A 27,780-nucleotide genomic window follows, 5' to 3' on the forward strand; every position below is an offset into this window, starting at 1 on the left:
CCACCTGCTGAATGCGCAGCTGCTGTGGCACTGTATGCTACAGCAGCATTGGACCATAAAGAAGAAGTATCATGAATACACAAAGGAGTATAGGGCTTTAAAAAAAAGTATCTAGCCAACCGAGGAGAATGAACTTTCCGTCGCTGTCCAGATGGTGGTGTTGCAAGCATTACAGTAGCATTACCTTATGCTGAGCATACTCAGGACCAGTTTACTAGTATTTCAGACGTGTGTAGCAGTGGTATGCTACACACACACACACACACACCACCACCACCACGACCACCATTTCTATATCAGTGCTCTGTTGACCAGGTCAGGATCAAACATCTTGACCTTGGTCACAGGAACCTGAAATAAAAAAAAATAAAAAAAAACGTTGTCAAAATTTACTTCTCTTTTCAAAGTGGTGGAGAAAGCAATCCTTTTATAGAAAAAAGTCACTTCCCCATGTTTGTTTATATTTGCACACACACACACACACACACACACACACACACACACACACACACACACACACACACACTTTCTCTAATCAAATACCCTAAAAGGAGACGGTGACTTGTCGCCAGCCCAGTGAATTACACATACAACTTAAGTTGACAAAGAGGGGTGGGGCTTATGAAGTCTCAAGGCTTTTAAAAAAAGTGACACAGAACTGCTTGTTCATACAAACGCTTCCTCCTGCACTTCCTCTACTGCCAAACAACACTGATGCAGATTACTTCCTTGTTTGCTACACCAACTTTGTACCTCCTTCATACTTCAACCCGGCAGTGACAGCCCAAACCAGCCCGGTGTCTGCTGGAACCTGCACTGACAAGGCTTCAGTCTGCTGACACCTGACAACGCTCTCTACAGTCCCAGGACGTTTTAGCTTTGTGCAAAGCCCTGCCAACAGTAAGTACACGGCAGTCATAATGATTCTTTGTGTTTCCATTGTTTATATTAACTTTATGTCATTATCAACACACCAGCATTGCTTTTAGCACTTACCTCCTTTGCATGGTGAGCTCTGGCAGACATACCTAGATATAGTTTGCATATAGATTAAAGATCTTAATATGAAGGTGCATATTTCTATTTCTTTTTCTTTTTGCTTTTTTGGCTTCCAAAGGAGTGAGCATCTGTAGGTATTAAAACAAAATAAATGATATATCTTAAACTGCAATCTTAAGGCACAGTCAAACTTTTTTAAGGCAACAGTTAGCTGTGGTTAACACTGCTGCCTGACATCAAAATGTTTCTTTTTCCTTTTATTCTGAAACTTTGCTCCTAATGTTGAATTCACAGCATGTCTGTGGATGTATTCTTGCTCTCTTTACAACACAGTCCAAAACAAACCTGATCAAGTACGGCAGCCGCACATTTCCCAACAGGTACCAACATGTGTCTTAGTTAACTAATACAAAAAAAAAAAAAAAAGGAAAAATCCCAAACAAAACTAGATGCCGACTAATTGCCTTAAAAATAGGACTGGGTGGTATTCATTCTGTTTCCTCTGTTGTAGAGGAATAAATACAAGACTGCGTTACACCCTAGAAAGACACGAACCCGTGATACAGATCTAGTCAAATGACACTGATGAGTTTATGCATGGCACATGGTGCGTGCTTGAACAGTTCATGCACATCAAAGAAGACACTGTGGCAACGACAAGTTTCCCACAAGTACCAAGTTGTCAGAATCTCCTTTGAAATGCTTAGTTTGCACATGCCTTTGGAGTTTTTGCACTGGTTTGCTGTTGTTTTCTCTGGGCTATTTACACCAACAAAGCAACATAATAGAATAGAATAGAATAGAATAGAATAGAATAGAATAGAATAGAATAGAATAGAATAGCCTTTATTGTCATTGTACAGAGTACAACGAAATTGGAGTGCCACTCCCTTGGTGTAAGTTTCAATAATAAATATAATGTAAAATATAAAAAGAACAAAAAAACAATCGTAAGTACTCAAACAATAGTATGTACAATATATACAGGATAGCAGCATAATATAATGACAGTGACAGTATGGAATAGGTTCAATTGTTTTTGTGCTTATTTACTACGGTGATAGCTCTGGGAAAGAAGCTATCCCTGAATCTGTTTGTCCTGGTTTTATGTGACCTGTACCGTCGGCCTGACGGTAATAGTTCAAACAGTTGATTGCTGGGGTGAGAGTGGTCCTTGATGATATTGCCAGCTCTGCTGAGGTACTGAGAGTTTGCAATGACCTCCAGGCTGGGCAGAGAGCAGCCACTGTGAAGCCACATGATTGCTACTTTTAGCTTGTGACAACTTGAGCTTTTATGTGAGATCTGGAATATCAGACAGATTTTATTCATTCATGTTCTTTCAATCAGGTAATTTGTTAATGATTCAATTATTTTTGTATTTTTTTAGACAAATTCTTCTAGACAGCTAAAAACGACTACCTCCTTAAGTATAATCCGCTACAACACTGAGATAACACCTGATGGCAGCTGACAGGATTCAGTCATGTTGGCATTGTGAATATCTGAGCCTGGTCTATTAGATGTCACTTCCTGTGACATCTAATAGACAATAAAAAAAAAAAAAAAAAAAAAAAAGGAACTAAATATTTCAAGTCAGGTTTCAGTGATCACTTGAAAACTTCAACACGCAGTGCAAGAAAGCCACTGCTGGCACGTGAGAAGGTGACTGTCTAGCCTGAAACAGTAAAAAGTGCAGATCTTGAAGTATGTGAATTAGTGTACACATTAAATGTCAGTGATATGGCAAAATATTAGAAGTGTGCCACCTTGTTGTGAGTACCACGTTACTTAGACTGTGATATTACATGTAAGTCTTACAGTGAAGGGACTACTAAGAAAACACCCGACATTCAAATATGTTATGACAGGAATGGTTTGGGATTACATTTATTTGACCCTTCTTTTTGCCTCATTTATGTCCTCAGTAAACACTTGTGTTAAGGTCTTCTTTAACACTTTGTATATGTAATCAATTTAAGACTCTATCAAAGTCAAAAGGGAGGCTAAAGCACTGCAGGCTTAAGGCCTCTGCTATCTGGACTGACATGTCACAATGTCACAAATATGTCACAATTGGATCTTCCCTTTTTCGTCTTCATTAATTTAAATGGCGAAACGAAAAAACAATTAAAAAAAATAAGACGATCGCTAAATTTCTGATCTCAAGGTTTCAGAATGAGTCCCTTCAAACCAATGGGCAACATCACACTGGCTAGGATCGTACCATTTTCCACCTTTAGGACCTTTTAGTTATCTGCCAACCAATCCAAGCCAGTGAACAGACCTGATCTACAGATCTGACATGTTCAAACTTTTTGAACATGTTAAATAATCTGAGCCTAGCTAGATTTCCTTCTTCTGTTTTTAAAATTTTCTATCATTCCTTTATCTTGACTGTATTTTGATCTAATTTTGAATTGCAAGAACTTCAGGCCAAATCAAATCAAACTGACATTTGCAAGTAAAATAAAAACTCGCTCCTCTATTTGCTGTGATGAACGTCTGCCAAATGGAAAGCTGGACATTTAGAAGTCATAAAAACACCATGCCAGCGACCACACTGACTGCTGCTGACTTGGAGTATTTATTATTCAGGTCTGCAAATCACAGGATCATGAAATATGCCGTCATTCATTAAGCCACAGTCTTTGCCACATCGTCTTGCTCCGCTGCCCGCACCGTGAATGCTGGTGTGTGCGCTGTCCACCTGCGGCGTGAAATTAGCACCTGATGTTCTTCCAAAAGGATCTCGATGCACGGTAACACAGGCGATCGCAGCGGTTCACAGTGTGCAGTGTGTGTGTCTGTGTAACAGGCACGTGTCAAACACAATGCATCTGCCTTCCATTAGATCAAAAGCAGGAATTAGGTTGAGTTAAACAATTCAGCTGTCTGTCTTACATTTACTGCCCAGTGAGGCCAAAAATGCATTATTGGCATGTCATTATTGGCTGTGAATAGCCTCCTGCACTCACTTTTTGACATAATACAGTATATCCTGTTGCTAGGTAACTGTTAATTGTTAATATGCAGGCACTTCATGAGAAGTAGAAATCGAAGGGACAGGCAGCGATAGAGGAAAGTAAGAGAGAAAGCCGAGCAACATTATGCAAGCAAATTACTCCTCTAAGGACGCGCGGTTAAAGGAGAAAGAAAGAAAAAAGAAAAAAAAGAAGAAGAATAAAAGAAGAAAGAAGAAAAAAAAAAAAAAAAAAAAAGATGTCACTTCCTGTTACAAATGACTTCTTTTTTTTACCTTCTGGCACCAAATACTTCTTCATAGAAAACTGCTAGATAGTTGAGTTTACGATGTTGTAGCCTTTAATCTGAAATTATAAAAGGAGTTCTCATAACGAGTGTGAACTGGTGATAGAGAAATTAAATTTTTTTTTTAAAGTTACACTTCAACACATAGTTAAGTAGTTAAAATGTGTTATAGAATCAGCACTCGCATCTGATGCTCAGCAACTGTCTGCACATACCAGGAAAGAAATGTTTCTGAAATGAGCTCTTTTCAGTCTTTAACTGCTAATGCATTATGTGGATATTTTTTAATTCTATTGTTCATGTTTAAAATGAATGTAAATGGCATTCTATACTAAAAAATGACTACAGTACTTTTCACATGGATGTTGTGACAACACTGACACTGCATGCTGGTATAGAACTTTGAGACACGCAAAGCTGTGTGTAATGTAATGTTGTGTAATGTATACATAGGATTATAAACCCTAAACTAAGAAAACATAAAAAAACAAAGCTTGTGAAACACAACAGCCAAAGACATTAATTTGGCCTCCAAACTTCCCAGATTCCAATCTGATCAAGCAACCACGAACTCTATCAAGTCAAATCTAAAGGCATTAAGGATCCACCTCCTTCATTTTGGTTCCACACAGCACAAGACACTCCCAAAGGTGTCCCAACAATGGCCATACTGGTTAGAGCAGTTTTTGTCAGCAATTTACTGAAATGACAGTTGTTCAATGCAAGCAAAACAAATTAAGTGGGACGTTTTGTTGTTGTTATTTTTTTAACTAACGTTTTGCCCAAAACACAAAATACTTCATTTTACAAAAGTCAAATTAGAGTTCCAGTCCCTTAAAATATGTCAAGTAAACAGCTACATTCAATTTATGATGGCAACATAAAATAACAAAGTAATAAACAAAACTAACTGTTCATATAAAACCAAACCAAAGCTAAACAAAAATGGGAGATTAAATATTGTCTGATGATCCCTAAAACTTTCCTCTTTTTAACATAATGGGAACACTCCAAATACAAGTAATGCATTTCAACTTCTTCTTTTGGCTCCTCCCTTTATGGGTTGCCACATTGGCCAACAGCAGCACAGTCTGCACCGTCACCCTGTCCGCTAACAGTACCAGAGACGCTCCGGTATGGAAATCTCATTCTTGATGATCTCCATGTTTGACTTGTCACAGACTTTTTGTCCTTCCTGACGCAAACCTCCCCACTTTCCAGTTCACTGACTTCCTTTCAACAAATTCCAAGTTAAATCTGAGCACAATACACGAGCATTTCAAAAACTACGATAACTCAAACAGTCAAGTCAAAGTTGTGTAAAATCATGGTCCTCGGGGTGTGACTTTGGGTGTGACCGTCACTCAAGCAAACAAAGGTAAGGAAGAAGAGATTGTGATGCGAGATAAGGCTGTACTGCTTTGCTAGGAGCCATTAAATGACACCTTTAACCAATGTCAAGTTTGAGTAAATGCTGCCTTACTGAACAACATATGTGTGCAGTGTTATTTATTAAAGCTTTGTTTCTTCTAGATCAACTCAAAATGAGTAAGAAAATCAACATGGCCCTTTTGAAGCAACAGTCGACACCATGCATGGGAAAGGGTGAGTAAATAAAACCATGCAGGACAAACATAATATACAAAAGCACAACAAACAGCGATCTCACTAAACACAGGCATTCGTCTCACTCCCACGTATTCAAATGCAGCTATTACACGGTTTATCACGCATCTGTTCACACACCACTTAAAGTTAAACTGTCTGCTGTCTGCAACCTTGAGTGGCTTTTTTGAACAGTGCGCGCTCCTTATAGGTGTGATAAAAGTGAGGGCAGTGAACAGATGATTCCAACTAACCAAACCACTAAATAATTTGCATACAAAGATGGACTGTCACCAGCAATGTGCTTCCTTTTACTGCAGTAAAGTTCATACTCGTGTTCTTCAGATTCTTTGCTACACAAATGCTTTTATGAATGATCTCTAATAGTATGTAAAAGGGACTACTTGGTGTGTTTTGGATCATTGTCTGGCTGCATAACTCTGGTGAGGCGTGGTCGGCGGTGCCATTTTCTTTAAATTTGAGGTCTCTAGCCTGCTAACATACCTCTATAATTGATTTATTGGTTCAGCAGGTCTGGCTGTTGTCACGCCTGGGTGTGGCTCGTGAAAATGAACTCAGTTTTCCAAGAAGTCTGTTACTCACAGTTAATTAATAATTTAGCAAGAGGAGACCTTTACTTTTTCCTACAGGGCCAGCTAGGTTTGATGGCTTTTCCCCCTTACTTTAGTGTTTACATGGTAAACACAGTGACTGTAGCTGCCAGTACTTACTTTTTGCCCTACTGCCCCATATCACAGATCAGAGCTCACATGTTAGCAGCCAGTTGTGACATACCAGCTTGGATTAGCACCCCATGTTACTCAATACCCTAAAATAGAGATAGAAGGACACTCAATACAACAACAACAACTAGCAGCTGCATCATACATACAGGCAGTGGACCAAATAAACAGCAGAGCAAAGCCCGACAGAGTCAGTCAGAGAGAAAACCCTGAAGAGAAGCATCACAGACACGAGCAATATACAGTCACCAGAACTCAGGACAGTTTACATAGGTGTTGTGTCAGCAGCACTCAGATGTTTTGTAAGTCCTGCCACTGAGTGCCATACCTGTAGAAGTGGCAGTGCCAAAGCTAAGAGGTAAGGGGTCCACAAGAGACAGAACCAGATACGTGAAAGCTGAAATACCTGACTCAACAGGCAGAGACTGAAAGAGCCAAACATGGCCCAAATCACGACAGAAGGTAAGAGACAGATAGTGCTACCCCTACTGATTTTATGTTTCTATTAAAAAAAACTATGAAATGTGATGACAACTATTCAAAGAGTAATTTCAAAGAAGAGTTTCAAAGATGTTTATTCAGTGGCTACTGCCTGAGGCACAGAAGCAGCTAGATTTGACTTTCTGAGCGATGCTATAAGTGCAGCAGTCTTTAGCCGAGGAAACAGGTGGATATTTATATATACTATAAGTGAGTATTATGAAATACTGGCACATTTTATTGATTTTATTTTATTTTTGTGTTACACACTGAAAACTTAAAAATCATTCCAAAATTGAAATTTTATCATAATATTTCAGAATTTCAGTTTAATTGACGTTTCCAACATAGTCAGAGGCTTTGTGAATGTTAGGTTTTTATAACTGGGGTGTGTAATACATCAAGGTCATCCAAGAGACTGTTGAGCTGTTCCAGCAGGGAGAGAGTACACGTGCTGAAAGGCTCATCAGAAACAGCAGCTCCCAAAATGTGCTAGCCAAGGAACAGGCAGCAAGCGTGTCAGTGTGAGGGCAAATGTTAACGGTATCATCTGTGAAGAATTCCAGATCACTCACAGGTTTCAGACAGAGTGTTGTGTAAACCAGTAGGGATGCAGTGTGCAGCTGAAAAGTTTGGCATCTGATACACTGGAGCTGCATGTGCTATCGTGTGCTTGTTGATTCCAGTATCCTCACACGGATATATTCTGGATGTGTCCCAGTGACCCCCATGGACTGCAACGTTAATATCCACAGTGATGACACGGTGATCAGAATATCCAAACATCTCGACTGATGATGGGATGTTGGGTAGCAACAGTAGCTGTCACACTGTGGGAATTAAACAAGGGGGAGAAGCTATTAAAAATATAAAACCAATCTTCTGTCATTCATCTGCTGAAAATACAAGATCAGGGGGTCCTGAGTTCAGAAATAGCATGCCATGCATGTATGAAAGAATGAGATTAATACAAATAAACTTGACTGTTTCCCACCAAAAAGCCTTGAGAACCAAAATGATGGCATGTTCATAACTGCTGCTCTAACAACGGGGTCAAATATTTCCTTTCCATTTACAAGCCTGGAAAAATCCTGTGAACTACATACAGGATATCTGTCTGAAGATTCTTGAATGTACTTTACTGATGCCTACCATTCAATAGCAGACCTGTATCAAGTCTGACACCCTTGCAAACCTGTTACAATGTAACATAAGCCAATCAATATTTGCATGAGCCTGAACTAACCTTCTGATAATATTACATGGTAAATGTCAAAATAAGGAAAGACTGACTTCCCAGGGCAAACTGCAGCGGCAATGATAATATAAACTTCAACAGCTGTGCTTTTCCACATGTTTGAATGTGGCACGTTTGTTGGTGCCAGACAGGCGAGTATTTTTGAAGCCGCTTTTCTTCTGGGATTTTCCCACACATATATCTGTGGAGTTTACAGAGGATGGTTTGAACGGCAGTTCTCTGGGCAAAATCAGAGGGGAATGGCCAGGCTGCTACAGGCTGATAGGAAGCCAACAGCAAATAAGACCACACCAGGTGCCACAGGAAACTGAGGCTACAGTTCACACATGGTCATCAAAAGTGGACAACAGAAGACTGGAAAAATGTTGCCTGGTCTGTCTCGGTTTTTTAGCATAAACACCATCAAAGCACCGATTTATCCTGCCTTGGATCAGTGGGTCAAAGTAGTGGTGGTGGAGTAATGATGTAGCACAACTTATCATTACTGAAACACTACATTTTAAACAGTAATGCGTTTAAATGCTGACCATTTAAATGCCTGTATTACAGTGTAAAGTTTACAATGTACCATCTTCTGATGGTGGCTTGCAGCAGGATAGTGCAGCATGAGTTCAGATCATCTCAAACTCATTTCTTGACCACATTGCACTCAAACGGCCTCCACAGTCCCCGGACCTTAATCCGACAGGGAACCTTTGGGATGTGGTGGAACAGATTGGTAGCCTCCATATTTACAGCAGCTGTGCGATGCTATGAAGCCAATATGGACCAGAATCTCTGAGGAATGTTTCCAGCAGTTTGTTGAATGCGTGTCACAAAGAGTTAAAGTTGTTCCAACCTGGAACGAGGTGCAACCCAATGAAGTGCCCGCTGACTGTATATTACTTATTACAAAATAAACACGAAACTAATGGTGTCACAATATACCAGTAAGGATGATGACAACCATAAATAATAAAAATAAATAAACACAACCTCACGAATCATTATGTAATTTTTGTTTTGCAAACGTTTACGCAGCTCTGGTTTCACAAGTTCCATCAACATGATATTTCCTACAGAAAAATATCTTGCTTATCATCACAGCCCTTCAGTCACATCTAATTAACACGCGGCGATGCACCGACAGAGGTGCACTGTGTAAGCAGGAGCTTTCAGTGTTGTTGCTTTTCCTGCTGTCACATACCGTCCTCAGTGCGGTGTGCTCTCAGAACACGCGGCCAGACTTGGACACACAAGTTTGTTTACTGTAACTTACCTGTTGCACTGGCAGCAAGCACTGAAACACGAGTTAGCCACTGTCAACGATCAACACTTCACTGAGTTCTTTTGATTCCTCGGAGGCATCCGATGGAAGACAAAACACTGCTCAGTAGACCATTTAACACTTTATTTCTCTTTCACAATACTTCTAGAAGGGAGATGCGTCCTGCATAACACAACAGTTTTATTACAGAAGCTCTCTTATTCTAGTCTAAACAACAGTGTCTCAATAACTTTCCACTAGAGATGGTCACCTCTTATCTACTTTTTCCAAGGCAAGTGTGAGCGAGCGTCTACAGCTTTCTACTCCCCAAGGACACATGATCTAATGCCTTTATTTTTCAGGACTGTGTCCACTCAATACTACACTATATGACTTTATAACTCTTATTAATAAAAAAGCATAGCATTATTGAGGCACTGCAAATTATTTAATTCCAACACCACTCAAGACACGTTCTCTGGTCTGTGTGTTGAAATGAGAAGCTGGAAAACAGCCCCACAACCAACCGTCCTCACTCCGGGTTATGTTTCTGGTATTTATGTTTACTGTCATTACTAAGATAATGTTATTTCTTCTTTAAGCACTCCCATATTTAAACCCGTTTATGAGACGAGTTATAACATGTCAGTATTTTGTTCCATTTTAGATTTCAAACATAATTATGACATAACTCCGACTAATAATGACCAGTATTGGAATGACAGAAGCATTCTGAAATATGATTAGATTACATTTTTAAACACTACTTTTACCGGTAAGAAAAATACAGGTAGTTGCTAAAAAAATGTTCTCAATACTTTTCAGATTTACCACGCCTTTTCCCAAAAGTGTCAATACACGAGGTGGATGAGAGGGTTCGTCTGATGGCAGAGAAGGTGTACGCCTCTGCTCTGAAGGAGGAAGACAGCAAGGATACTCTGGCTCTGTTCACTGTCCCAGAAGACTGTCCCATTGGTCTGAAAGAGACTAGAGAGAAGGAGCTGCAAAAGGAGATGGCTGAACAGCAGTCTCAGGAGTCAGTTAAGAGGTATGGATTAGAAACATGCTTAACTGAACATATCTCTCTTTCTGGATAGACAAAAAAGAACAAATAAAACCATCAAAAAATACTCAGCATAAATAGTGCTTGCTTCTTTTCCCTCTGTGTAACTAGGAAGAAGAGTTTCAAGTTGAAGCGGTCACAGTCGGTATCTTTGCAGATGCCTCCTGATTGGACACCTACCCCAGCGCAAACACCCGCCACTGCTGAATCTTTGCTTTCAGACTCCTTCCCAGACTTCCAGAGAGTTACCATCAGTGGAGATTACTGTGCAGGGGTAATCAACGAGACTAGTCCATATGTTGAAATATAAAAGATGGACCACAGCCTAGTGAGGAAATATACGATAAAAAACAACTGATTTTTAAATTCAGACCAATGATGTGGTAAAATGCATGTTTGGCCTATGAGAGACATGTTTTTACCCAGAATTAAAAAGTCGATCCACTCTGTACTTATAAAATGACATTTTCACACAAGAAAAAGAAAAACATGACAGTTGTTCTTTTCTTGTTAAAACTTCATTGATGGCTGTAAGCTGACAGGGCAACAGGAGAGATCCTTCATTTAGCTCGGTGCCATAGTTTAAATAGATTATTCTTTAAAGGCCATCTTGAACCTTTAAGACACCGTCGTTAAACACAAACAAAAGTCAAAAATTAACAACCTCACGATGTTTCCAGATCACAGTTGAGGACTATGAGCAAGCAACCAAGGGTCTCCTCAAAGCCCTGTTCATCCGAGAGAAGTACTCCAGGCTGGCCTACCACCGATTTCCAAGGACCACAGCCCTGTTCCTGCGAAATGCTGAAAATGAGAGGTGGCTAGAAGAGGATGAAGTCCTGCCAGGTTTACTAAACTTTTCCTTTTTGGTGTCAAAAATGTCCAATTTAATCTTCCTGCAAAAGTGCACGTTTTGTAATTTTCCATCTACTCGCTCACACACAGCAAGAGGCTATGTACAACATGCGCAAGTGCAGATGTTTAACCAGCTCAGCTGTTTAACCAATGAAATACTCCGACATGGAGAGGAAAAGGAGCAAGGCCATTAATATTAAAGGTTCAGGTTTCAGTTCACCGTTAACCTCAAACAATTCACACAGAGAGCAGAAACAATATTAAACTTACGAAGGATGCCAACTCCAATATTCAATAAAAGTGCTCAGACCAGTTTAAACAACTCACTAATGATTTGATGTTTAGTTGTGTATTGGAGATAAAGATAAAACTTACTGTGTGCCACCTATTCTATGCAGATCTAATTTAAGACCTCTCTGTATGTGTGCCAGAGATGGTGTGAAGTGTCTGTGAGCCAAGGTCAGTCAGCCTGTTTCTGACAACAGATAATGTCGTCAGAAACAGAACCTGAGAATAATCCAGACAACAGATAAAGAAAATGTACAATCTTAAATATAACTCCAGTGTAATAAAGTTTACCGGCCTTAAATTATCTTACTATTTGTTATAATTTTTGCTCATTTTGATACATTTAAGGTTAAGTTCAATCACTTGCTGTTACTTGCTGTACAAAATAAAAAGTAAAACAAACACACAAAGAGAACAAAACAAAACTCAGTCATAATTAAAAGCCAAAGTTTAGGTTTAAGTGAAAAATAAATAAAAGATACTGTATAATTTCACCCTTCCTGAATACACTGGGAAGGTTATACAGGCATGGAAATATCAGAGCTCAAACCTGATTGGGCGATGCCTGACACAGAGCCTGAAAAAACTGACCTCAAATGAGTCAAGAGAAAGACTTGTTGGAATTATCTACTAGCCATCATTTCATTCAAATGTCAGAGGTCTATTCGACTCATTTCCAGTTCCTGTTTTTGTATTCTTACACTTCACCAGAGAAGCTTTGCATGATTTTGCACACTTCAAAACAATACTTCTTTATCTCAGCCCCTGGGTACATCTCAATGTGTGAAACAAGCCATCTTAGCTCCTTTACCTGCCCTCACACAGTCTTTCTTCTGATCGGATCTCCCTCATAAACAGAAGGTCTAAATAACAGGTGTGTGGCCAGGGCTTTGAGCCTGAAATGAAGGCATTAAGGATATTTGCTCTCTTTGATGAGGCTGACATCCTTATTTAAAATTGCCAGTATTCAATAGGAGCAATTATTAATTTAACAGTATATTTGTATTTGGTAGAAAATAAGGAAAAATACACTCTAAGAATCTTTATTCTACAACCAACACTTCAGAGAGTGACTGTTTTTGCAAATGTGAAATAACTTCTGATTGAGCTGCTGTCATCATCTGCAGACATCTGGCCTTACCCTCGTGAAGGGGAGGACCCATACTCCATGGAGGGTATTCCTGAAGACCTAAACTATGAGCTGCAGCTAAAGGATGGTATAATTCATGTTTATGAGAGTGCTGAGGCCCTGAAACAAGAGCAAGCTTACAGCCTTCCTTACCCCGACCTCGAGACCTTTGCTATAGACCTGAGCCATGTACTTGCAATGATAGCTGACGGCCCAACGTGAGTGCAAAAGCTTAGTCAATATTTCTAACAGATTGACATTACGAACCTTTTGACTGATACCGAATGACATTTATTACATTTTACTCGTAACTGTTTCGTTATTTTGCTTCGCAGAAAATCCTACTGCCACAGACGGCTGAACTTCCTGGGCTCCAAATTCTACCTGCATGAAATGCTGAATGAAATGGCGGAGCTAAAAGAGCTGAAAAGAGTCCCACACAGAGACTTCTACAACGTTAGAAAGGTTGGCTGAAATCTTTCTGCTCAGTCTGCGATGCCCCAGACAGAGGAGAGGGGCTGACGCACTTAGAGCAGAAGCTATTCATAACTTTAGTGCTCTCAGTATAAATAAATATCACTTTATAGGGATGCTGTGAGTTGTCCAGTAAGCCCCGTGCCACTGTCTGACTTGTGTCAAACACAGGTGGACACACATATACATGCGGCCGCTTGCATGAACCAGAAGCATCTGCTGAGATTCATACAGACCACATACCAGACTGAAGCAGATCGAGTGGTCTTGGAAAAAGGCAGTAAGAAGCTCACACTCAAGGAGGTCTTTGACAGCCTCCACATGGACCCGTACGACCTCACTGTAGACTCTCTGGACGTGCACGCTGTAAGAGAACTCAAAGCTTTCTACTTGTTCCTATGTCAGCATTACCTTGTATAAATAGAAATTGTCCTTGATGCAAACAGTTGAGGCAATAACTCAGTGACTATAAATGACCGTTTGGTTGTTTATCTTTACAAACAGCTTAACAGTTCCTGTTAATTTCTACTGCAGTCCCTTTAATGAAATGAAAATGTTGTGATCGCCACTGTGCTGCATGAGCCTCACTGTCTGACCGATCGATTATCCTTCTAGGGAAGGCAAACCTTTCATCGGTTTGATAAGTTCAACTCAAAATACAACCCTGTGGGGGCCAGCGAACTGCGGGAGATTTACCTGAAAGCGGACAACTACATCAAAGGAGAATACTTTGCACGTCTCATTAAGGTATAGTATGAGTTAAAGCACTAACACCACTTGAAGGCCTGCTTAGCTGTAGTTAAACTGAAATTATGTAAAGGCACCAAACTACATGCAGAATTTATTTGCTCTTGTTTTGGCCTGTCATGTTTGACACGCGTAAATAGCCAAGGTGGAGAACAAAAAAAGGAACAACTTTACATTATTCATGTTGAAACAGATCCAGATGGTGACAAAATAGGAGGCACAGATGCAATTCAACAATTAAATAATGACATTTATACTTTTCTTCTGTCAGTCTCTTTGAGACAGATAGCTGAAGGACATTATCAGCTGCTTCTCAAGTGAATCTCTATTAAGTATAAATTCATTTAGCGCTACAGATGTACAGTCCTGGTTTGCAGTCTCAGTGTGCCAGTTGATCTACAGTGCAGAACAAGCACTACCAATGAGAGCTACAGCCTCATATTGAGCTTTACAAGATCCTGTTAGCAACTGAATAATAATGAGGACAACTAGTTAGTAGAGCCAGCGGCCATGGAAAGCATGAAGGCCTTTTTTCCCCATTCAGACAAAAGATATACAAAAATACAAAATGCTAAAGCAAGCCAACAAATATGAGGCGTGACCTAATAAAGCCTATGTGTGGGAAACAGTGCATTTACTGATGTTTAAACTTGAAACTGTAGCCTGTTGTTTGACTACATTTGACATTTTTATCAGTGCAACTTGAACTGATCCCACAGAAAAGGAGGAAACTGACCTGGATATAATCTGGCTACAGTTAAAGCAATGAAGTACGGGCCACCATCCCCAGAGATTCAATTATAAGATGCTAACTCATAGAGGATCATTTTTTCATTCAGGATGTTCCCAGTTTTGTTCCCATATTTTTTTCTAGACATTATGACATCACTGTGGAAAAAGCCCAAACATAAATAATCAAATGAACAATGGCTAAATTCCACAAAGCTGCTTTTACTTTTTAAGGCCCTGGTATTGTGCATGCTGAGTCACTGTGACATTTTGATACAATCAAATGTTGCTACACGTACAAAGATTTGAGTCATATTCATTATGAATTAGAATAAGATATATATATATGCCTCACACGCACTGGTAGTGCTGCTCATCTAAGCGATGCTTTGGAATATGCAGTAAAAAGCACTTTGCTGAAACTTGGAAACAGTGTTGCCATATCCGTCCACTGGGCAGTTACAACTAGTCACTTCTGCTTTATCAAGAAACATCCTGTTTCTTCCTGTGGTTTGTTATCCGTTTCAGGAAGTGGCCGGGGAGCTGGAGGAGAGCAAATACCAACATGCTGAGCCCCGTCTGTCAATTTACGGCCGCTCTGCAAGCGAGTGGGAGAGCCTAGCGACGTGGTTCATCCAGCATAAGGTCCACTCGCCCAACATGAGATGGATGATCCAAGTGCCCAGGATTTAGTAAGCATCAACTGAAGGCTAAATCCAGCATAATTGGGTTCTGAATAATTACACTTCTCAGTCAGCTGTTTTCAATAAGCAAACAAACTGTAAAATGTTTGTGTCACATGCAGGAAGATGGGTTAAATTTGCTTATCTTGTCTTGCAGTGATATTTTCAAGTCAAAGAAATTAATCCCAAGCTTTGCCAAGATACTGGAGAATGTGTTCCGCCCCCTCTTTGAGGCTACAATCAACCCTCAAAAGCACAAAGCAGTCCACGTGTTCTTAAAATATGTAAGTGTCAAAAGGGAGAAGTTCTAATGTGCAACAGCAACCATATACAGACATGAAAAATTTTATGGTACCTTTCCACAATTAAATAAACAAAAAAACATAATCATCTGATTCTTATATCAGCTTACATAAGAATCAGATGATTATTTTATGCTACTTAACAAAATGTAAATGACAGGACAAAAAACAAGGTGGTGGCCTTAATATAATACTTTGTGGCAACACCGTTTGCATTTCCAAACAACAGGTAGTTTAGCCCACTCTCTCATGTTTGAAGGATCCTGACTCCACACTGCACTTTCAGATGTTTCCATAGATGCTTAATAGGATTAAGATCCTGTCTCATGGAGTGCCATTTAAGAATAGTCCAAAGTTTTATTCCCAGCTATACATGACCTGCGACTGAGGCTGAGCTTTCTGACACTGGGCAGTATTTTTCACACCAGCATGCCTTGGTACTCTCTAGACTTCATTGTGCTCTGCCCAGATTATATGTTTCCTGTGTCAGATGAAACAAAGCTGCCCCAAAACAAAAGTATCCCCTTACATGTTTCACAGTAGGCTTGGTGTTCTTCTCTTATAAGGGTTCATTTTTCCTTTAAACAAAGAGCTGATGTGGGTGGCCAAAAAGCTCCAGTTCTTTCTCCTCAGTCCAAAGGACATTTTCTTAGAAACTTTGGAGCTCGTTTTGGTGAATGAAATGATTCATTGTTTCAATAAACTGCAAGGAAACAAACAAATGTATCCACGTCTGTCCGTTCATTTCAGTGTTGTGTAATATATACTTTATGTTTGCAAATGTGCTGATATGAATCTGTTTTCCTGTAGGTGACGGGATTTGACAGCGTGGATGACGAATCTAAACACAGCGACCACATGTTCTCTTACAAGAGCCCGAAGCCTGAGGCATGGACCACAGATGACAATCCTCCCTACACCTATTATCTGTTCTACATGTATGCCAACATAATGGTTCTCAACAACCTCCGCAAGTAAGCCCTGCCCATTAGTCTCATTTAATGCTACATGGCTTCCATGTAGTAGTGCACAAAGTAACTATGGATCGTTCTACAGGCAAAGAGGACTGAACACCTTCCTGTTCCGTCCCCACTGTGGAGAGGCGGGTTCCATCACTCATCTTGTCTCCGCCTTCCTGACAGCTGACAACATCTCCCATGGACTCAACCTTAAGAAGGTTAAAACCTTAAAATCATATTGAGGTTTGATACTCAGCATCTTGTGTTTGCTGATTGCACAAGATGCTGGCAGATGATATTTTCTGCAAACAGGTCCATCAGTAACGAGCAGTGACACGCTAATCCACACGAGTGCTTGTTTTTAGCTGTCACATTTTAGTCCCTCTCCGATGTGCTCATAGGAGAACAAAAACAGCTTGTTTGAGTAAGATGTGTTGGGTAGAATACCATTTACCATCCAGTTGATATCTAAACACCAGAGAAGTTCCTGCTGTGTACGGTAATATAATATCCAACTAAATGTGAAGAGAAAAATAAACAGCCAACAGATGAGGTTAAACACTGCATGTATAAATATGTAGGGAGGATTTAAAACAGTTAATCACATTCTCTAATAATTGCATCATGTTTTCAATACTGCTCAAATTTGGAACACGTTGCATTATTGCACACAGACGACATTAGATTAGTATGACAAATGTTGCTAAGATTAGCGCTGCGGCCCTTAACTTCCAAATGCCTGTGCGAAGAATGTGGCTACATGTTGCTCCAGTCAGTTATGTCAGTTTACATGGACACATCCTCCATACAAGCACTTTCCAGAGTGCATGTTTAAAGCTTTTTCTCTGTCACAGAGAGAGAGGGGAGTGCTGCCATCTTCTGGGCTCCATAGCCCAAGGTTTGTTGTGCCATAACATAAGATATGGTTTCTAAAAGTCAATATTGATTTAACGCTTAGTTTTGAATAACTTCTTATAATTAGGAAGACTTGCGTGTCTGCACCATCTACAAAACGTTTCCCTTGAACTTCTACTTGTTCTGCTTGTAATTTCATTTAGTTTTCCCACAAATAAAATGAAAATAACAAAACAAAATCGTTCTATTCGCATTACTATGTTGTGTCTCCTCCCCAGAGCCCAGTGTTGCAGTATCTATACTACCTGGCCCAGGTCCCAATTGCCATGTCTCCACTGAGCAACAACAGCCTGTTCCTGGAGTACTCCAAGAACCCCCTGAGAGAGTTTCTGCACAAGGGCCTGTGTGTGTCCCTGTCCACCGACGACCCCATGCAGTTCCACTACACCAAGGTCAGAAACACAGGAGAATTTTTTATTTACCGTTTCACAGTCACTTTGATCACAGTAATTTGCTCCAGTCTGGTGACATCTGTGAGACTAATTGAATAATCACTGTCAGTATGTGGTGCACAGAGAAATACAAGAAATTTCTCTCTTCTTGAAGGGTGCTGTACAAATAGACCTGCCAGCCCAATCATAACATTTCATTTGTTAATATCAGTTTTTTTGAAACGTTTCAGGAGGCCTTGATGGAGGAGTATGCCATTGCAGCTCAGCTGTGGAAGCTGAGCACTTGTGATTTGTGTGAGATTGCCAGGAACAGTGTCCTGCAGAGCGGCCTCTCACATGAGGTAAGGTCAGACCTTTTGTGCTTGGGGGATGCTCTCTTTAAAAGTCCTTATTGTAAAATGATGCGTTTGGAAACAGATACAATGGATAAAATAATAGATAAACTAAAAACTTCTTTATTTTTTTGTCCCAAACTTTTGTATTAAACATGAACTCAAGTTGATCTGCTGCCAGGGTTGTTTAAAAAGACAAAAGCAGTACTTTTTGGAAGTTTGAAATCCTGTTACTTCTGGTGTAAAACAAACAGCATTTCATTAAAAAAATGCTTTATACAAACAGTCACATATAAAGGTGGTGGTCTGGTGCTGCTTTGCTTCTTCAGGAGCTGGATGACTTTTCATTATTAATAAAAGATCAGTTCATGCCCTGAAGTTCAAACTGACTTGGGTTTAAACAGCAGGATGATGATCTCAAACACACCATCAGCTGCACTGCTCAAAAATACTAAGACAAAGGTTTTAATGCGGTTCAATCAAAGTCTGCACTTAAATCCAATTGAGTTGCTTTGGCATGACCTCAAACACGCTGTTCATGTTCAATTAAAGCAAATCAGCAACGAAGAGTGAACAAAAATTTCCCCACAGCGATTTGAAAGACTCATTGCCAGTTATTGCTAATGACTGACTGTAGTTAACAACCAGTTATTAGGTTTAGGGGTAATTACTTTTTTCACATAGGGTCAGATAGGTTTGTTTTTGTGTTAATAAATGGAATCATCATTTAAAAACTGCTTTTTTGCTGTATTTGGGTTCTCTTTGTGTAACCCAAATGAGGGGTCAAATACTTTTTTGAGGCACTAAATAGCAGTGCAGACTTACTGAAAGCTAACTAATTTCCCAAAATTCTACAATATTCCAGTAATTTCTTTCGAAAACTTTATTGCTCACAAAAATGTCAATCGGCACATCCAAGAAGAACCCTAAAATATGTCCTTCAGATTAGTACCGATCCTATTACCACTGAAAAGCTAGATAAGAGAATGTCTGACAGTCCAATAGTCCTGACTTCATTGAGTGCATATTTATTCTGTGCAATCTCTTTGTTTTTTAATGAAATTCAAACTCCACAATGAGTTAATTCTGGAAATATTATATCTATTTGCAACTTTCCAACCTACATCTTTTTAACCGTGCTCCCTATAGGAGAAGAAACACTTCATTGGGCCCAACTACCTACAGGATGGACCGAAGGGCAATGACATCAGGCGGACAAATGTAGCACAAATCCGCATGGCCTATCGCTACGAGACTCTGTGCAATGAGCTCAGTTTTCTAGTGGATGCAGTGAAAACCGAGTTCGGCCACAGTTCAGCTCAGTGACCGAACACACCAACACAAACTGTGCTTGGATATGTCACACAGGGATAAAGGGGCACAGGCTAGACAGCACAATCTTTTAAACACCCTCTAAAGGTTCCTGATGCTTATTAGGAAAAAATGCAGTGTTTTCTACATATTTGGTGCTTGTTGGTAAAGGTGGCGGTGTTTTGACCTCGTGTCACAAAATGAAAATGTGATTGTAACACCTTCCAGTCAGCATGTATATCGTTTCATTAGAATAACAGTCTATTTTCATTTTGCAAGTTGTTTACTGTGGATGTGGCTATTGGATTGACACATTAAGAAGGGGGAAATGGTTTAAAAGTTAGAAAGCAACAATTGATTTTTGTTCTGCATGTTCTCTGCTTGAAGATAATATACGTTTGGGGTCAGACTATGCCGTGTGCATGGATTTCAGGCACAAGCATAATTTTGACAGACGTTAATGAAAGGCCAGGTAAACCGTTACAGTGAAATCTGTATTTAAGACCTGCGTTACACTCGCAAACATGTGACTGTTTAGAATTTTCTTTTTATATATGTGATGTCATTTTTAAATAGTTTTCCATTCCTAAAATAAAGGCTACAGAAATGTCAGAGATGTTTGTCATGAACTTTCTTTGAACCAACCTGCCAATAAGTTACAGAGGAAACAGATGCTGTTTAAACTGAGCAATCGTCTGCTGTCTGCACACGACATGCAAGGGGAGAGGTTTCAAAACCTTCCACACATGTGAGTGTTTTATCATCATGATAGCGGAAGTTGTGATCAGGAATACAAATTTCTAATTGCAAAAGAAGGCTCATGATGTCAGCAAATATTTCTGTATCTCTTTTGAAGCCAAACATCTGACACTAATTTGATAAGAATGCTAGCTGATGTTTAAAAAATAAATAAATCATTTTAAAAAAACTGACAGTCTCTCAGCAGCTTAACTTTTGAAGGCTTTTGAGGGCGTTAAATCTTGAAAGGTTAAAATACCTTATCACAAAGTTAAGTTAAAAAACAAAAACAATATATCTTATTTTTCACTTTAAAAATTTTTTTTTTAATTTGGAGCCTAAACCAAGTGGAAGGACTAGTCATTAGGATAAGTCAATCAATAACTTTCAGTCATGAAACAGTGCCCAAGCCTGAAGACAACATGTTAGATAATAATCATTTGCAAAGTTCATACAAAGACACTAAGACAAGCTTTTTAAGTTTTGTATCTTAACTACAACATAGCAGACATTGCTTCTGTCAGAGCAGCTCTGGCCTCTGAAGGTCAGACGCAAAATAAATAACAGGTCAAAATGATCCCCATATGCCCATTTGCAAATGTTATCACTTTAAATTCTCAATAACCTTTTTCTTTTTTAATGCACAGTCATTAAACTACACGAAAAAGTAGTTTTTACTCTTATTTCTAAATGAACCTCCCACACAGCCATTGTTCAGACCTGTAGAACAATGCTAATGTGAGCCATTTAAAACTCAATAACTGAAGACTCTGAATTTTGCCTTTACATTCATCAGAGGCCCCACACTGACAGTGGCTATGACATCAACTATTCACACTTGTGAAACAGACTGTAGTGAGTTGATTTGAAACAGTTAAACGGGGGTCGTTTTTTTGTTTTGAACATCTAATTACTTGGCTTGATTAAAGGGAGACTGTACAGAAATTTTACTTTTTAACACAACAAAAAATATATAAATATATATAAAAAAATGAAAACAGGCATCCAGTCCACCGGAACACAAACCCATGAAGTACAAAATAGCGAGCATCTTTTTATTAATGATAATGCTATAAGAACGCATCTGTTTTATTACACTTCTTTTCACTCACTTTCAGGTTAAAAAGTATCCTTTACTGATGCTTGGACTCCTTTCAGAAGCGATGCAGGATAATGCTGCCACCTCATGGTTGCAACATCATATACATCCCACACAGCAGTTTATGTTTTAGGGCATGTTTAAAAATATGAAACTGGTGTATGTAGATTCAGATGCAGGTATGCTCTTTAAGTTTTAAAATGTAAAGTTTTTTGGAACACTTGCTGACCTGACCACACAGTCATGTAACCACAAGATCAGATGCCATTTTCTGAAGAACTTGTTGAAAGAGCGGCACATCTTTTGAGCCTGTAAAATCTCAAGTTGAATGAATGGATTAAATTGCCAGATAACATTTTATGAATCTCTTTGTTACTTTGCAGGAAAACCCAGAGAACTGAGGTGTCAAAACGTGACAGCAGTGGAAAAAAAGAAAAAACAACTACCCAAAAGTTTTACCTTCGGTCACATAAAATTCTAACTTTAGTATAGTTGAACTGAAATAATATTAAAGAAAATTCCAAAACTGTTGTCTCCTACATAAAAAATACTTATAATAAGTTAAAATACAGGGTGGGCCATTTATATGGATACACCGTAATAACATGGGAATGGTTGGTGATATTGAAGTCCTGTGTGTGGGACATTAGTATATGTGAGGGGGCAAACTCCTCAAGATGGGTGGTGACCATGGTGGCCATTTAGAAGTCGGCCATCTTGGATACAACTTTTGTTTTTTCAATAGGAAGAAGGCCATGTGACACATCAAACTTATTGGTAATGTAACAGGAAAAACAATGGGGTGCTTGGTTTCAACGTAACTTTATTCTGTCATGAGTTATTTGCAAGTTTCTGACCACTTATAAAATGTGTTCAATGTGCTGCCCATTGTGTTGAATTGTCAATGCAACCCTCTTCTCCCACTCTTCACACACTGATAGCAACACCGCAGGAGAAATGCCAGCACAGGCATCCAGTATCCGTAGTTTCAGGTGCTGCACATCTCGTCTCTTCACACCATAGACAATTGCCTTCAGATGACCCCAAAGATAAAAGTCTAAGGGGGTCAGACCGGGAGACCTTGGGGGCCATTCAACTGGCCCACGACGACCAATCCACTTTCCAGAAAACTGTTCATCTAGGAATGCTTGGACCTGGCACCCATAATGTGGTGGTGCACCATCTTGCTGGAAAAACTCAGGGAACGTGCCAGCTTCAGTGCATAAAGAGGGAAACACATCATCATGTAGCAATTTCAAATATCCAGTGGCCTTGAGGTTTCCATTGATGAAGAATGGACCCACTATCGTTGTACCCCATATACCACACCAAACCATCACTTTTGTTGTTCCAACAGTCTTGGAGGAATCCATCCAATGTGGGTTAGTGTTAGACCAATAGCGGTGGTTTTGTTTGTTAACTTCACCATTCACATAAAAGTTTGCCTCATCATTGAACAAAATCTATTGAAAAAACAAAAGTTGTATCCAAGATGGCCGACTTCTAAATGGCCACCATGGTCACCACCCATCTTGAGGAGTTTGCCCCCTCACATATACTAATGTGCCACAAACAGGACTTTAATATCATCAACCATTCCCATGTTATTATGGTGTATCCATATAAATGGCCCACCCTGTATATGTGATCAAATGCAAAAGCTGAAATTCACACAACAAAGACCTAGATAACCAATTTCTTTAAATACAACTTTAATTAAGGATTTAATAAATAATAAAGATTAAGGCTACTGCATATTTACATTTAATAAAATCAACACTTTAAATCCACTTAAACAAAACAATTTTAACTCATAACTTAACTGTAAATTATATATGATATCAACTTGGATGGATGGAAAAGATTTCTACAACAGTCAGATTAAAATCATCTTAACAAATAAATGTAAATACTTTTAGAGAAATCAGCACAGCTGACAGGCAAGGTGATTTACAACAGTTAGGACACCACAACGAGCCAAGTCCTTAAAATCACATGAGCCTATTCAGTCCTGTGTCCTGAACTGCACCAGAACAGGATTTTAGCACAGATTCACATAACACAGCTCATGGTCCATGTCATGTGGGGTACAAACATGCAGGGATACATTGCACAGACATCCAAACAGCTTTATAGATGGAACATAAATTTTCACTTTACTGCTTGTCCAGAAGCCCTGGCAAATACGACAAGTATGTTTGGTGTCTTGGATTTCCACATCAAGGAAGAATAGGACATTTTGGGAAATGATGCTTATTTGCTCAGAGGTTTAAGATTTGATCAGTACCAATTTACTGTCTGTATGTTCACTGCAAGGCCAGAGTCAGTTCCCAAATTTAGCACAGAGACTACAAACAGAATGAAAAGAGCCTGATACTGTCCAAAAGTTGAAAACAGTCCTGTAATGACTTCATGAAGCAACTTAGCCATGAATCAGTCATATTAAACAAATTAGATATAATTAAATATAACATATTCAAAGAAGATTCAATAACACTGGCTATAGCTGGCCTTTTCTCCTTGTTTCCAGTCTTTGTATGAGGATAATCTAACTGCTGTCCTACAGATATCTGACTTTCCCTGGACAGCAAACAAGACACTTTCCCAAAATATCAAAGTGATGATTTAAATTATATGAATGAGAGTCATACTTATCAAACTTTACAAGAAAGTGCAACTGTGTCTCTCTCATTCATATCGAAGGAAGGCAATGTCAATGTTGTTTTATAAAGTGCCTAGTTAATCCCAACCACCTCTTAGTAGTACTTTAAGCAACATTTGGTTATTCTGGGTTCCATTAAAATGTTGATGTCAACATGGCAGCGCACAGTAGAGCAGCGGCTACTCACGCTCCCGGAGAACGGGTCGATTCTAATGTTTTATGTCACTTTATCAATGCTGGTCATTATGCCCTTTGCTGCTAAAATATTTATTTACACCTATATTTATACCTACACTCCTTACCCATACTCCATACTGGTACTCAGGTTGTTGCACTCTAGTTATAGTATTATTTATTGTATTGTCTTATTACTTGTCATTTCTTTTGTTAAAAAAACAAAACAAAAAAACCCCAACTATTTATTCTAACTTTAAGAAAAAATTTCTGTTTCTTCATTATTTTTGTTTCTTTTCACTCCGGACCGTGTGTACATAATTTCGTTCCACCTCATGTTAACATGTGATGCGAATGACAAATAAAGCTCCTTGGATCCGTGAATGTTACAATTTATTATAATATACAAATACAGATTTATTTTTCACTTCAAACAACATATCACAAAACTGGTTTCAAAAAGCATCCTGGGATTTTTAGGACTTAAAAGAGGAGATTTTCATTTTCAGAGGCAGTCACAAAGAATATAAAGAGAAGAAACCTGCTGGATTCTTTTCTATCTTGCTCTTTAGGAGGAAAAAGTCTTCTTATGTGGGTGTATCTCCATTTCCTATGTACTTAGCTAAGTATTCGACATTTTAAAGCATGTATGGGTGGCTTCCCTCATTAGTCACATTAGGGAAGTAGTCTCTGAAGATCAGATATTACCCACGATTCGCTGTCAGCAGTCACATGCAGATGACATGCTAGGTCGCTTAGGCTCTGACCACTCCTACAGAAACAGAAGAGGATGTGGAATAATTACGGTGTGTGTGAATAACAGGAAGTTTAGATTTTTCAGTAACAAATTTTCATCAATTGCTGCTTGTATACAGAGAAAACATAAACTGTTTTATTATTTATCTACAGAGGAAGGCAACTTAAATTAGCTTTTCTACCTTTTTTAGTAGAAATATGTCTGATAAATCCTGAAGGTTTGCAATCAAGGAATTGAGAAAATAATATCCCTCTGTGTTCTAAAAATGTCCAAAAGTTTTAACACGACCCATCAATCAGCCCCCTAGCCTTGCCTCTGGATGAGAAATCACTCTGCTGCAAAGAAATTATATAATTCATGCAGATTGTGGAGCATTAAAATAAATATTTCTGTAGTCTTACAGCACTGACACCTGTGGTGAGCAGGAAAAACTGCATTAACTGCATTGTTAGGCTGCTTGGAGATTCGGGCCGGAAACACAACATTTGATATAAGCACAAGTGTAATGGTTTTAATGGCATGTACGTTCCAACATTATCATTACTGCTCAGCTGGCAAATATAAGATCAAGTGGGTGTATTCAAAGGGACTGAATGCATTTGCATAAGAATCTGTGGGAGCTGGGGATCACACATGCTCTTCCTGAGGCACCAAAACCTTTAGTCTTTAAAGGAGTCCTTTTTTGTTCCAAACAAAACAACGACCAACCTGTGGTTAAATTGTCCAGAAAAGCTTTAGCTGAAACCTTTTAAATAGCTTTTTAAAATGGTAACCCTACAGCTGAGTTTTTAGACCACCAACATGCCCAAGTAGTGAGGTCCCACTTTGATTTGGCTGCAATGACCTTTGGTGTATGTTGTTCCCATGCTCTCTTTCCCCCTATTTCCTGTTCATTGTCACTATTAAATAAAGTTATAAAAGTACTTATAATTGCTGAATGTGCTATAAAATGTATGCTTTATGTCATGACTGCCTGACCTGCTGGCCTGGCAGGAGTCAGCCAGGAGCTCAGTAGAGGGGCTCTTTGCAGACGGCACCTGAAGACTCTGGCTGGCGATGTCATGATACAGCTTGATGAACTGATACAGGTTCATGATCTGCGATGCTTCCACCATGCCATTCTCCTTACTGATCTGTGAGGAAGAAAAGGCAATCATGTGACTTAATGACTGGTAGTGCATGCAGTTTCAATCTTACACTGTGCCAAAATAGTTGGCTATAACCCACCGATGACAGGCTTCTCAAGCCCAGCACGGTTTTTTAATCCAAGCTACCAGTTGATAGCTGCTATCAGCAATCTATTACAGGATGTATTTCTCTATTTCTCTAGGGGCAGAATTACCTTTCCCCTTTTACAGGAGTATGGTTTCACTCACATCTGTCCCTCTCTGTCATAAATGTGTGGGCAGATGCCTCTGTTGGCATGTGGGGAAGGCTCTTTGGTCTCACCTTGGTACACACAACCCTGACAGCCACCTTCCACAAGGCTGTAGCATCAGATCCTGGCTGCACTTCAAACAGCAGGTCATTCTGCTGTTCAGCAGTACTGACAGAGAAGAATGAGAGAGGGGAGAAGTTATGTTTTTCTCCATAAACCATTCAGCCAAATGACAAAGCAGTGCCACAATATTCATAACAGAATTTTTACATTTATTTTTCATCATGCTGAATTTCAAAAATGTATTTTCATTACTAATACTTAACAACACTGCTCGGTGCTATTCACTTCGTGTTTATTTGACCTTCAGCTGCACTATCATGCCTTGCAGCTTTCAAGCTCCAGGAGCTTGTGAGCTAAAAAAAAAAAAACCTAGCTAGTAAACTAGCAGAAATGTATGTAATGCTAGAAAATAAGGAAGGTTAAATCCCAGATATCATAAAAGCACTGACGCTAGCTCTCAAATTGAAAAGTCTACGTAAAATCAGCCCAAAGGTACACTTTTGAACTAGGTTAAGTTTGTCGGCCTGTTCATTCTGCACAAAACTGTTTTATGTTAAAGAAAAGCCGCTTGCTGTTCTCTAAAGCTGTCTTTAACGACCTGTCACTTACATGTCATTAAGTTCAGCCAGTCTTCCCAGGAACTCCTCGTAAGTTAAGTAGCGACTGTCACGAAGCAATTCTAAACATTTCTCCAGCTTCTGACGGAGCTGGTTCATAACTCCCTGACCTGAGATCTGCTGACCCATCCCGGTGTTGTGTTAAAAGCACCAGTAACACTCGCAAACCAACAGAGGAAAAATATTTTTCTAAGTGGAGGATGAAGCTGGCGGTTGGTCTAGCAGTTTCCGGTTGCCTAGGTAACCCACTAACGTATTTACCCGAGCCATTTGGTAAGCCAATTATTTGGAGCACTTTAATGGCCACAGGTTAATAATAGCTATATTTGTAACTAGTAAAATCTTATAAAAAGCCAAAGATTTGTGACTTGCAGTGACTTACTGCAAAAACAGATTCATGCTGGTCTTTGAATAGCCATAGTAAAACAGCATAGGAGTGATCACACATGGCACACATAAGGAACAAAGGTTATACAGATGTCAGAGAGTGCCTTGAAACAGGAATATCTGAA

The 27,780-nt window shown here is 39.3% G+C and overlaps 2 protein-coding genes across 3 annotated transcripts; one reads left to right on the forward strand and one right to left on the reverse strand.

Moving 5' to 3' along the window:
* The first annotated feature begins 670 nt into the window (after positions 1–670).
* ampd3b (adenosine monophosphate deaminase 3b) lies at positions 671–20,392 on the forward strand. Of its 2 annotated transcripts, XM_085282972.1 has the most exons (16): positions 671–900; positions 5,803–5,874; positions 10,427–10,649; positions 10,776–10,938; positions 11,345–11,510; positions 12,935–13,154; positions 13,272–13,401; positions 13,582–13,776; positions 14,026–14,157; positions 15,415–15,578; positions 15,727–15,853; positions 16,682–16,845; positions 16,928–17,048; positions 17,964–18,137; positions 18,368–18,478; positions 19,619–20,392. In XM_085282972.1, exons 2-16 carry the CDS (start codon positions 5,814–5,816, stop codon positions 19,793–19,795), a joined length of 2,328 nt encoding a protein of 775 aa, XP_085139098.1. In that variant the 5' UTR covers positions 671–900; positions 5,803–5,813; the 3' UTR covers positions 19,796–20,392. The 2 variants fall into 2 exon arrangements, with proteins under 2 accessions (XP_085139098.1, XP_085139099.1); XM_085282973.1 differs by lacking the exons at positions 671–900; positions 5,803–5,874 and adding an exon at positions 6,679–7,079.
* Positions 20,393–24,617: 4,225 nt separating this feature from the next.
* Positions 24,618–27,503, reverse strand: LOC146570138 (RING finger protein 141-like). The gene is made up of 4 exons (XM_085281141.1): positions 27,261–27,503; positions 26,660–26,756; positions 26,189–26,343; positions 24,618–25,225 (listed from the first exon to the last, which is right to left on the reverse strand). Exons 1-4 carry the CDS (start codon positions 27,395–27,397, stop codon positions 25,129–25,131), a joined length of 486 nt encoding a protein of 161 aa, XP_085137267.1. The 5' UTR covers positions 27,398–27,503; the 3' UTR covers positions 24,618–25,128.
* Between the last annotated feature and the right edge of the window lie 277 nt (positions 27,504–27,780).

The sequence above is a fragment of the Mchenga conophoros genome, linkage group LG7 (genome assembly GCF_057382185.1).
Source record: "Mchenga conophoros isolate Kocher_MC1m ecotype Shallow Benthic linkage group LG7, M_conophoros_male_GT1.1, whole genome shotgun sequence".
NCBI lineage: Eukaryota > Metazoa > Chordata > Actinopteri > Cichliformes > Cichlidae > Mchenga > Mchenga conophoros.